General features: G+C 43.1%; 1 protein-coding gene across 1 annotated transcript in view; it reads left to right on the top strand.

The window, feature by feature from the left end:
* Window positions 1-12904, top strand: part of LOC145416269 (MAM and LDL-receptor class A domain-containing protein 1-like) — a 94199-nt gene that overhangs the window by 73673 nt on the left and 7622 nt on the right. Inside the window, exons 68-81 of the mRNA XM_080285268.1 lie at window positions 122-320; window positions 1262-1457; window positions 2368-2562; window positions 3005-3141; window positions 3675-3768; window positions 4140-4306; window positions 5941-6089; window positions 7272-7407; window positions 8218-8493; window positions 9016-9175; window positions 10119-10239; window positions 10635-10878; window positions 11703-11866; window positions 12698-12850. Of these exons, the coding sequence (XP_080141394.1) occupies window positions 122-320; window positions 1262-1457; window positions 2368-2562; window positions 3005-3141; window positions 3675-3768; window positions 4140-4306; window positions 5941-6089; window positions 7272-7407; window positions 8218-8493; window positions 9016-9175; window positions 10119-10239; window positions 10635-10878; window positions 11703-11866; window positions 12698-12850 (2391 nt within the window). The remainder of the gene's footprint in view (window positions 1-121; window positions 321-1261; window positions 1458-2367; window positions 2563-3004; window positions 3142-3674; window positions 3769-4139; window positions 4307-5940; window positions 6090-7271; window positions 7408-8217; window positions 8494-9015; window positions 9176-10118; window positions 10240-10634; window positions 10879-11702; window positions 11867-12697; window positions 12851-12904) is intronic.

Genomic DNA, 12904 nt, shown 5'->3' with positions numbered 1-12904 from the left:
AAAGTAGGTATGGATGATGATGATGATGATGATGATGAATATGATGGTGATAATAATAATGATGATGATGATGATAACCATTTCATCCTACACACAAATTTCCACACAAATTGTCTGGCAGGTGTGTATCCTTGGCGAAAGAGTATGTGACATGAGTGATGACTGTGGTGAAGGAGAAGACGAAGGGTTTGCTTCATGCCTTGGGTACCATCGTCTAACTCTCGAAGATCAGACTTGGCTGGATTGGTTCACTCAGGGCGAGGATGGAGTTGAGGACGACTTTGACTGGACCCTGTGGAGCGGCACAACGGAAACACTGGGTAGGCAGGGGAGGTGGTTAGAGAGGTTAGAAAGGAAGTGGTTAGAGAGGTTGTATGTTGTCTGAAATTAAGTGAGTTTGATTCCAGGTTTGAAAAATACCAGTAATTGTATTTAGCCTCCACAAGACCCAATGACATTCCGTAAAAACACCCCCACTGATACCAGTGCACCAGTCCTGAAGGTGACAGCACTGGCTTGTATTCATGGTATTGATGCTGTGGTGGTGGCATGTGAAGGTGTGTGGCGTGTAGTGGGACTGCTGGGCCTCAGGAAACAGGCTGAAGCGTATACAGTTCATCCATACTAGTCAGTTTGCTGTTACCTGACGGAACTGGGCCATTCCAGTAATACTAATTTGTGCTTGCATGATATTTGATGGGCCTTAGTTATGAGGTAGGGATGAGTCTCCTTGGTTACTGTAATTCATATCATCCCTCCAGTCGACTACACTTGACCATGAACTAAGCTGAGAGGAGTTAGGAATCTTTGTCAGCAAAGAGTAGTCGTAGTAGTAGTAGCAGTAGTAGTAGTAGTCATAGTAGTAGTAGAGGTAGTAGTACTAGTAGTAGCAGTTGCAACCTCAGGCTCATCTGGATATGAACCTGGTGGACTGCAGGCTGAATTGCCCTTTTCCTGCAATCCACCATCCTCCTTTTGGGGAGTAAGAAGGGAGTTGAAGGATATTTGTATAACCAGGCAGGGGAGTTGCCTGAGTGTATTATTGCCACTGATTGAAAGCATCCCTCACCAGCACCAGGTTAAATACACTATAATACACTGTAACTCATTTTTCTTGACAGGCACTGGCCCCAACAGTTACCAGTAATTTTCTTTATGGGTACTAGCTCCAGTTTTGCCAGGTTAGAGTAAGTGGACTACAGTTAATTTTTCTCAGCTGTCAGGCTCAAGGAAACACACTAGAGACAGTCCTTCTTGGCAGGTACTGGCCCCAACTTTGACCACACCACATCAAGTCACCACGGGCACTATCTGTACATGGAGGCGTCCAGCCCTCACCGACAAGACCAGTATACATGGCTGATGACATACCCGATGGTGGCCGGCCCAGACTGCAAACTTGACTTCTACACGCACATGTTTGGCAGGGACACTGGCAACCTCACGGTGATGTGGCGGTAAGTGAAACACAGACCCCAGTGCCGTATTATTCAACCCATTTCTTTCTTGCTGAAGTGATAGTTTGAAATTGGGGTAAGTGAGAGTCAAGCTGCAGGGTGGCTGGTATATTGTGCTCTTCTGTCCTGAGTGATGTGGGGATGGCTTAGTTGGATGATATTTGGAGCACAGATATTTGTGTGTGAAATTACTGATCAGCCAGATACTGATGAGGAGCCTACATGTGGTGGTACTGTGCACCCTGGGTGGAGCATGACAGCTGCAGCAGCCACTCAGGAGCCAAATCTCATATTTCCCTGCATTTTGAAATGAGGAAGGACACTGGGTCAACCCTAGTGAGGTGCTGTCTGCCACAAGGGGACACTGGATCTCTGCATGGTGTGTGTACTGTATTGTACCTGTATAAGATGGCCCCACAGAACCAGTTGTTTACCTGTAGTTGACAGGTCTATGTAGCCAGATAGACCAGGGTTAAGCAACAACAGCCTTAACAGCAGCAGCAACGGACCAACCATGCAAACACTAGGGAGTATGGAAAGGGGTTTGGGAAAGTAGAAAATTATGCAAGGCAGAAACTTGTAATACTGTACTCACCGAACTGTTCCAGCAGCACATGAGAATTGCAATGAGGAATATATGGGTCACCCTGTACGGCAGAACTGATTTATAAAGAATTCATGTGTTTTATTATTCGTACCCCATTGTTGGGTGGGGAAACAGATCAGGATGATGAGGAGGAGGAGGATGGTGATGATGATGAGGAGGAGGAGGAGAAGGAGGAGGAGGTGAAAGGGGAGGAGGAGGAGGAAGAGGTGAAAGAGGAGGAGGAGGAGGAAGTAATTTTAAGACTTGCTTTTCATGAAGGTACAGCACCCCTAACCATGTGTATTATTTCTCTATACACCACAGTAACCTGACAGACTTCAGCACCACCAAGATCTGGAACATCAATGGGGAGTCTGGCAATTTTTGGGTGAAGCAGACAGTGTTGCCAGAGGATCTGCCACAAGAGGAGCCCTTCCAGCTCATCATCGAGGGCAGGGTGTTTGAGGATGAGCTGGGAGACATGGCACTGGATGACTTTGTGTTTTCTCCAGATTGCAGGTATGTCAGGCTGTTTGTTTTTCTGTGTGTGTGACTAGACACTGATTTGATGTGTTTTCTCTAGACTTTAGGTAGTGTACAGTAAATAAATGAGGAATTTGCCTTGACAGAGTTGTGTGAGTATCTGTGTAATCAATGTTGATGTTCTTGCTTAACCCCAGTGTCTTTGGCCAAACAAGTAAACAATTGCTTCTGTGGGGCCATCTTATAGGTACAGTACAATACATACACTGTGTAGGGATCCGGTGCCCACTTATGACAAACAGCGCCCCTCCAGGGTCAGACCAGGGTGCGTCCCACAGCAAGGTGCAGGGTAATATGAGGAGGTTTGGCTCTTGGGTGGATGCTGCAGCTGCTCCACCCAGGGTGCAATGGACCACCATTTATAGATCCCTTATCAGTGCCTGAGCATGAGTGTAATCATTTCATCATGTGTCAACAGACTCAGTGCACAGCCTCCCCGAAACTGCACCTCCTCTGAACATGAGTGTCTGGATGGCACCTGCCTGACACTCTTCAGCCGCTGCAACTTTGTGACAGAGTGTCCCAATGGAGATACATCTGATGAAGACGGATGTGGTGAGTTGCAACATCATCACTGCTGTTATGTGATTCAGTTTGTTCATGTAGCATCTTTGGCGTATGGATGATGTGTGAATGAGTATATTACATTCTGGATTCTGTCTTATCCCCTCCCTGGGTTGGAAAAGGTTAGAATGATGATGATGACCCACCTTGTACATTTCATCATCCAAGCATTCAGTATAGCATGAGACAGAAGAGGATTTGATTTCATGTTATTTAATGGAAGAACAGGATAATACTGTGTCCATACATTATTCCTTATCATTTCTTCTATCCAGCAACATATATTATCATCCATCTCCTCTTAACAGCTCAGCATTCAATATACAGTAAAGAGTTTTATGTCATGTGAGAGTGAATGAGAGAGGGGAGGTGAGCTGGGGGCAGGACAGCAAAATGGCAGAGGACAGGGTGACGTGGAGACGATTTGTTTGTGACCACCCCTTGCAGGATAGAGACATGTGGCTATAGATAGATAGAAAGTGAATCAGCTATAATTTATCGTGCAATACCTTTCCTTTCAACAGTTGCCGAGAAGTGTACATTTGAAGGACAGGACCTCTGCAACTGGGAGATTAAAGCCAATCAACATGAAATGCAAGAGAGAGCCGTTATGTTCACGTATGTATCACACAGAGAGATGCTTCAAATTCTAGTTCTTTTAAATCCCTGTGTTCCTGTTTACAATGCATGTTTTATTTTTAAGGAAGGAGTCTTGTATTTTGTTTTGAAATTTTGTAGCATTACCTTAAACTGTACTCTGTTTGTTATCATGACCTCCTGAAGACTGGTTTTCTGTCCTATTATAATTTTCTACATTCAGTTTTATTGATCTCAGCTTCATAGTGTCTCTCTCAGTTTTTCTGGACCTTACTTCACCCTTTTTTAGATGGAAAAAGGCCAGAGTGATGATGATGATGATGATACTGTATTCTTCTGGGTTGTAATTTTTTTTTTCAATCATCATAATATTCTGCACTTGATTTTGTTAGGTGGCAGCTGATTCGTGGGCAGGACTCCATCGACAATGACGAACAACAGCCGTACAAGCCTGACACCGACCACACTGTTGGTGATGACTCTGGATTCTTTGCTTTCACTTCTGCCTCTAGGGGAGCGTACGATGATGCCACCGACCTTGTCACTGCTGTTGCTGTCGGTGAGTATTGTTGTTGGTGAGGTGGAGGTATGAGGTAGAGAGGTATGTGAGTAGGGGTGGAGTGAGTTGGAGAGAAGGTAGTCTAATTGCAAAGGACAGGGTAACATGGAGGTGATTATTTTGTTTCTGGCTGCCCTCACCAGGACTAAGATGTTTGGTAATAGATAGATAGATAGACAGATACAGACAGTACTTATAATGAGCAGTGTTTTTCAGCCTTCTGTATTGCCATTAAGTCCATAGGTATTAAAGAAAAATTTCCTGTTAATGGCACCACCTACCTTGCCACTACTAACATTATTGGTGAGTAAATTAATATGGCTGTCACCCTTCCCTGCCTCTTTACCTATAAAGCACACACATCAAAAGAAATCCACTATGCCCTTACTGTTATGCAACCCCTCACATCACAAAATATCCATTCGCCTTCAGCATCTCACTCCCGTAACACACCACACCTCACAAACAGTCCACTCTGCCCTCACTTCGATGTAGCCCTCTCACCACAGCACACCTACTCACCTCACACACCTCTCTCCCAACACAAAAAGCAACTCACAGACCTCACTACATTGCATACCTCACACCACAACATACTCACACCATGCACTTCACTATCACAACACACACAGCCCTCGTTATCATGTAGCTCCACACAAAACGGCACCTGTATTCTCTGTATGTTCTCGCTCTCACAACACAGACAATATATCAACATGTTTTATGGGTCCTAAAGTATCCTGTTCCATGTGGCTGAGAAACACAACTTTTTATTGCGAAGTTTGGGCATGTGGAGGGGATGGATGATGACAACGGAATGTGGAAGGTGAGAGGTGTGAATGCTGAGGGTTGAGTTGCAAGAGACAGACCAAAAAAGATCTAGGATGTTGTCATAGAGTGTGACCACAAGATTGAGGAACTGAATAGAGAGGCTGCAAGAGACTGAGCGGTGTGGATAGCTGCCATTTGGTGACCAAGGCCAATGCATGCAATCATGTTGGAACCATTTTAAACAAATGAAAATGAACAAACAAGAAGTGACTTGCCCTCATCCAATGTCATTCACATGAGAACTGTATAGGTGTGGCCAGGAAAAGCACAATCAACTTATGGCTGGAAGAACAATTTTCTGTTTTAGAAAAAAGCAGTAATATCAGCACAGGAAAACTTATGCTCTTCATAGATCAGAATTTTTATGGGTTGACAGCGGTGCTCTCCAAACCTTTACAGAAGAATGTAGAACGGCATGAGTTTTGTATGTAACAGTCTTTTTTTTTTTTTTTTTTTTTTTTTTTTTTTGTAAATAAAAAACATCGTCACTCTTAGGAAGGAAACTCAGCCACTGGTAAACAGAATCACGGTTCAGTCTGATACACATTGTTACAGATCTTATCACACATCAGAGATTTTTTTTCCCCCAGCAGTTTATGGCAGTTGTTGGGAAGTAATTTGCTGGTTTTGGTATTTGGTTTGGCTTCCATTACATGGGAAATGTGATCTATATTGTGGCCATCCTCATTATGGAGATTCCTAATGAGAAATTATGACAGCATTTATTGTATTTATTTATTTATTTATTTTTTTTTTGCATAATTTTAGTGAGTGAAAATAACCTATAAATTTTTTTTATACAGGTGAAACCAGCACAGTCTGCCGTCTACGAATGTGGTATTGGCTGGCCGGGGCTGAGCCAGGGTCACTACACGTACAGCTGATTTCTGGGTCAGATGAGGTGCTGGAAGTGTGGATGGTGGATGGCAATCATGACGAGCAGTGGCATTTGGTAGGTCCTGATAATTAAATGATTGTGTCAACCATTTTACTGAGTACGCTGTTCATAGTTCTCACTGTTATATTTTTTCTTATTTAATTGGCCACACAGTTGATGGTTCTTCCTCAGGTGTGTTGGCTGTTTCATTGGTTTCTATACATTACCTTACCCCATCCTTGTGTAGAAAAAAAAAGTGAATGATGATCCATCCATCATCATCCAACCCTACATTGCCCCAAGAGGAGCATAGGAGCCCGGGGCTAGGCAGTTGGTCTCGACATTTAAGATGAGAGTGACCAGCCTTACTCATCCCTGAGTGGCATTACATGAGCAATCAACCCCAACCATCCCTTGAATATAAACCCTCACCGGCTCAATCTGACTGCAGCGCAATAATTACCCACTAAACCACCAGGTGCCAAAATTTGGTTATATGGTTACCACCAAGCGTAGTAAATGGTTTCCTGGTGTACAGGAAACTGTTTGTCTTATCACTCAGTGTAGAGTCACCCACAGGCAGAAGGAAAAGGAAAGAAAGACAAGAGGGAGTGTAAAGTCACCCATAGGCAGAAGGACAAGGAAAGAATGAAGGATAGAAAGACAGAAGAGGATGGAAGGAAAGATGGATGGAAGAGAGGAAAGGGCAGACACTCGAGAGCAGCAATACTTCAAGTGAGTGGATTGTGAGTGCCCCCACCTACCACTTGATGATGATAATAATGATAATGAGGAGGAGGAGGATAGTGATACATAGTCATCATAATAAACTGGGGATGTATTCCAAAGTATCACTACACATCCAGCATATATCAGGGTCAGATGAAGTGGTGGAAGTGTTGATATTGAAGAAGTTTTACACTTGGTATGTTAGAAGACAGTCTGTAAAATTAAGACCCAATAAAATAGATAATAGATTATTTGTTACCCGTATAATATCTGATGTATGCTTCAGTTTACTCTGGTTGCATGATCCCTGTTTGGTGGCAGAGAGGGATGCCTTCATGTGGTGTCACTGATATACCTGGGCGGTTCTGCTGCCCAGGTATACAAATATCTCTCAGCTCACTCCCTGTAACCCAAAACAAAGATGAGGGGCTTCAGAAAAAGGGTAGATTCAACATACAGTCCACCAGGTTCACATCCAGATTAGACTGGGACTCAAATAACAACAACGCTTCATTTTCTCGTGCACAGGTTGAGGTACCACTGACACACTTGCGGTACCAGCGAGTCTCCATCCAGGCCCAGAGAGGAGAAGTGTACATGGGGGCAGCATCAGTGGATGATGTGGAGTTTGTGGAATGTGCCCCACCTACTTTACCACCTGAAGGTAATTGCAATAACTTATGTAGTTTTTCATTTAAGGAGGCTCCCCAGCACCTCTTCCTTACTTTAGTTTGATTATATTTATCTGATAGAACTGGGAATGCTTTCACCGCTTGAATACCGTACTTGTTGTGGTTCCATGAAATTCATTGACCTTAGTATTAAGGTAGGAATGAATCTCTTTGGTTACTGGTCAAATCAACCTTCCAGTCAAACTTCACCTGGCCATCAACTGAGTTGATTTTTATTGTTTTTAATGCATAGAAGAGAGAACCAAAGGCTGGAAGCCTGCAAAGATTGTTCCCTCCAAGGAAAAATAAAAACAAGATAATAGAGAACCAAATTCAAGTCCGTCCACTTCAAGATGCCAGGACACGCTGCATTTAAAAGACTGGACGTCATAGACTATAGAAAACACAGATGGAGGAAGACAGTTCCAGAGTTACCCTACTGCATACATGAAGGACTGGGAGTAACAGGTTACTCTTACATTAGAGAGTTGGACAGAACAGGGATGAGAGTTTGCTCCTAGATGGGTGCTATGCACCTGCTGTAGTGGTGTATTAATGAAGACTGCCTCTGTGACTACACCAACAACGGCCTAGACACATCCAACATGGCCACTTCCATGTGTTCCATGTACCAGTTTAACTTTGACTCTTCCAGTCAGTTCCATCTTGTTACCCACATTATTTTATTATAAGAGGAAGAAAAGACAGGGGAATATGCTTTTCTCTTTTTTCTTGTCCATCCTCCAAAGCATAATAGCGTGTGAATTTTCCCCTGGTAATACTGTATCATTTAATAATTTCAGGCATGACTTGTGAAGAACTGAACAAGGTTGAATGCTCCTCTGGTACATGTATTGATGAAGACCGCCGCTGTGACTACTCCAACGACTGCCTGGACTCATCAGACGAGGCTGCCTCCCTGTGTTCCATGTACCAGAGTAGGTGTGACTTTGAGGATGGCCTGTGTGTGGACTGGACACAGGATATTGATGATACTGCCAACTGGGTGGTGATGCAGGTGACACCAGATGTGGTTGGAGATTTGCCTTCATATGATCACACCACAATGATAGATGGTGGTAAGTATCTGTTATATTGTTTCATTCATTTCATTTATAAAGACACCAACATGCTTGCATGCATTGGCTTTGGTCACTTAATGGGAGCCCTCCACACTGCTTGATCTCTGGCAGCTTCTCTCTTCATTCTCCTGTCCCTGAGGTCACTCGCGGCCTTAAATGGTGGTCCTCCACACTGCTTGATCTCTAGCAGCTTGTCTATTCATTCCACTACCCCTGAGGTCACATTCTGTGACCTCGTCTCAGGTCTTTTTTCGGTCTGCTTCTTGCAGCCCTGCCCTTAACATTCACACCTCCCATCCTTTTTGTAGCTGGTAGTGGAGAGGGATGCCTTCATGTAGTGGCACAGGCATAACCAGGACCTTGGATGTCCTCCTTATCCCTGAAAAGGAGGATGGTGGACATGATGATCTGTTTCTTGCTGGTGTTGCTGCTGATTATGATGGCTAAATAAAATGTTTCTGTATATGAGAGAAAGACAGAGACAGAGACAGAGAGAGACTAATACAGCCTTTTTTGCAGGCCACTACCTTCTCTTCAAATGGGACCAAGAGACTGAGCCTCTCCCCTCTGTCATTGCCCGGCTCCACTCCCCCGTGATGCGTGGCAGCTCCAAAAACTGTTACTTTAGGCTGTGGTACCAGACCCTCGGCGTGCGACCTGGTAACATCTACATATACAAGTTAGTGTAACTCGTATTCTCTGTACAGTCATACGCTTGTCAGTTCGGAGGCTTGTTATTTTCCTTTCACCTTCACTTGGCCCAGATTTTCTTTTCTTCTTTCTTTTACAGCTTATTGTACTTAGCCAGTAGCAGAGAAGGCATTGGTATGGCTCTACATCACCTTAACTTTACCCAGAGTTTTGTCCTTTTGCAATTTATTTCACATTGTTCATTGCCAGAAAAATAACACAGGGCTATGACTGTACCTCCTTGCCATAGAACTTCTTTGTGACTAGTATCAAATTCTAGTGTTAATTTGTTACTTCATGCTGTGGTACCAGGCTCTTGACATTCAACTTGTTGGTGTCTGGCATAAATCCAAAACAGTTGTAAGGTGCTGGAGGGGGATTCTTTCACCTGTTGGCTCCAATATTTCCAGACAGTGTGGAAAGAGGGGACTGCGGGAAGGGATAGGGTGGGGACTGAGGGAGGGGATAGGGTGGGGATGGAGTGAGGGGATAGGGTGGGGACTGAGGGAGGTGATAGGGTGGGGACTGAGGGAGGGGATAGGGTGGGGACTGAGGGAGGAGATAGGGTGGGGATTGAGGAAGGGGATAGGGTGGGAACTGAGGGAGGGGATAGGGTGAGAATAGAGGGATATTTGCATAACCAGGCAGCTCCACCTTCTGAACTTACCAATGCCACCATGTGAAGGCACCCCTGTCTAGCCCCAGGATCGGAGGGTGATGAGAAACTGCATCTCGTGGTGTTCAAGTGTCCTAGCAGTTTAGAAGTGTGGAGATGGTTTATACTGGCTGAGTATGGAAGTGTTCTGTTTTGATACCTTGAAGTATTAGGTGAATCCTGTTATTGAGAGCTCAGTGGTCCGGTTAAGGGAAATAGAGATAGATAGATAGATGGAGAGGGAGAGAGAGAGAGAGAGTTTTGTATCCTTTGACAGACGCTACACCTACTATGAGGATGGACTGGAGCTGCTGGCCACGATAGACACCAGCGTCACTGATGTTTGGCTCAGAGTGAACGTGGCAACGCATAACGCCACTGACAAACGCAATTACCAGGTGAGAATGTAAAGTCTCTCTGTCTATCTATATCTGTCTGTTTATCTATGTTTCTGTCCATCCGTCTGTCTATCGTTTTATCTACAATTCTCTTTCTATCTGTCTGTGGCCTGATGCCTTAATTCCAGAGAGGTAGGCTACAAACAGTCTCCATTTCATCCTGTCCTCCACTCTCAGGCTGAGGGTGATGGTGATGATGATGATGGTGATAAGATGTTGATGATAATGATGGTGATGATGATGAGATGATGATGATCCTTCTGGTTTTGGTAGCAGATGAGGAGGAGGAGGAATAGGAGGAGAAGAAGGGAGACTAACAATGATGATTTTTGTCATTACTCTGTTATTATTATTATTATTATTATTATTATTATTGTTATTATTATTATTTTCAGGTGTTGATAGCAGGTGAGGCAGATGAATACAGCATCGGCAACCTAGCCCTGGATGACCTGTCAATGACACCCGATTGTGAGGTCGCCATTAACCAGCACTTGCCAGGGGGCGGCGACCTTACCACCCCATCCTCTATGTGTCCCACTGGTCAACTCTCTTGCAACAACGGCAATTGCTATGACCCAGAGGAAGCTTGCAACTTTATCGATGACTGTGGTGATGGCACGGATGAAGTAGAGTGCAGTAAGTGTTATTATTATTATTGTTGTTGTTGTTGTTACTACTGTTATTATTATTATTATTGTTATTATTATTATTATTAATGTTGTTGGTAATGTAATTATTATTATTATTATTATTGTTGTTGTTACTACTGTTATTATTATTATTATTATTAATGTTGTTGTTGTTGGTAATGTAATTATTATTATTATTATTATTGTTATTGTTATTGTTGTTACTATTATTATTATTATGATGTTTTTTTCTTTAAATGTATGTAACTCTGTCTGAGGGTTCATATTAAGTGTATCCACAAAATAAAAGAATACAAATATGTGTGGATGGTCATACCTGGGAAGAGGAGTCATGATTCCAGGGGCCTGGATGGTGAGTGAATGTGTTTATGTAGCCCATTTTGCTAGGCATGCTCTTGATCAGTTTCCCTTCTATTGTTTTCTCTTTCCTTGCATTTTGAACCCTATCTCACCCCACCTGTATTTGAGACTGAGAAGGAAGGTCTTGATGATGGTGATGCATGTCTGTCTCTCTCTCTGTCCATGTATCTATCTGTCTATCTATCTATATTTGTCTATCTATCTGTCTATAGTGAGACTTAATCGCATATGTGGTTATTGAAAAAAAAAGTCTGAACAAGATTGAGACAGTAGGTTAAGATGATGATAGTGATACTGAGGATTATATATGCTTTAATACATATTGTTATGCTACTTGATATGTACCTAAGGAGCCAACTTAAAATTGTTCGGGTTGTTTTGTGAACTGATTAAGAGGTAACCGTGTTCTCTCCAGATGTGTAATACTCCCTGATGTTATTAATTTCCCAGGCAAGAGCTGCACTTTTGAAGGAGATGACTGGTGTGGATGGTTTGAGAGCACGGCCAACTCAATACACTGGACGCTGTCAGGCTTCCCTGCCCCATCACCGGGTCCCGCTGCTGACCACAGCAACAAGAACAACACACACGACCTCACCACCATCAAGGAGGACGTGAGGACCAACCAGTACCCCTTTTTACTTTACATGGTTCAGATTTTCAGTCTTTTGCAATTTATTTCATGTAGCTGAGTGGCAGAAAATGCAGTATTACCACTCTAAGTCCTTTTTTGTAACACATCGTAATGACTAACACTGTATTGTAATCTGCTACTACAATTCATCATTCAAGATAGAGAGATGGTAAGTATAGGTCAGGTTGGAGGAAAAGGAGTGTAGGTGTGAAATTGCCATCGTTCTGTCTTGAACACTGAGTTATAACAAGAGTTTTAACGTTAAAATATGGTGCTAGTCATGAAGAAGTGCTACAGAAAGGGTATAGAGCATTAGCATTGTCTTTTTCTGCCACTACGCTAGATGAAATAAGCCAGAAAAGAACAAAAATCTGGGCCACTTAGAGTAAAAACGATGAAAAACAATTTTAATTTGTTTAAGAGAAGCAGGATACTGATAGATTAAATTATTGCTGTCCTTCAGTGAGTTAATAATGCGGGTAATATGATCATTTATATGTGTTAAATTCGTTTTTAGGGACCTGGATAACAAGTAGCATTCCTAGAGAGTTACATCTTCACTTCTTTGACGATAGTGATGTGTAACTTAATATCTGTGGATAGAAAACTAGGAGATGGATAGGAAAATGAGGGTGCATGATGATGATGATGATGATGGTGATTGCAAGGACAATATCAGTGATGATGATGATGGTGACGACAAAGACAGTAACAGTGGTGATGATGGTGATGACAAGGACAGTAACAGTCATGGTGGTGGTGATGATGATGATGATGATGATGATATACAGCTGTTAATTTCAATGTCTAGGGAGCTGGAGGACAGATTGCATTCCTAGAGAGCCACACCTTCTCCTCAGTGGGCAATGACTGCACCTTCTTCTTCTGGTACTATGTGGCAGCTCTTGGCACCAACAGTCAACCATCCACACTCAAACTCCTCAGAAAAACAGAAGAAGATGCCGTGAGTTGCCTTGACTTGCTTATATTTATATTTCTAGCACATAGAGAGACTAAC

The sequence above is a fragment of the Coenobita brevimanus genome, chromosome 105 (genome assembly GCF_032717465.1).
Source record: "Coenobita brevimanus isolate Jiangsu-jjx chromosome 105, ASM3271746v2, whole genome shotgun sequence".
Classification (NCBI taxonomy): domain Eukaryota; kingdom Metazoa; phylum Arthropoda; class Malacostraca; order Decapoda; family Coenobitidae; genus Coenobita; species Coenobita brevimanus.
The sequence above is the reverse complement of the archived record's forward strand: the minus strand, read 5'-3'. Positions and strand labels throughout refer to the sequence as shown.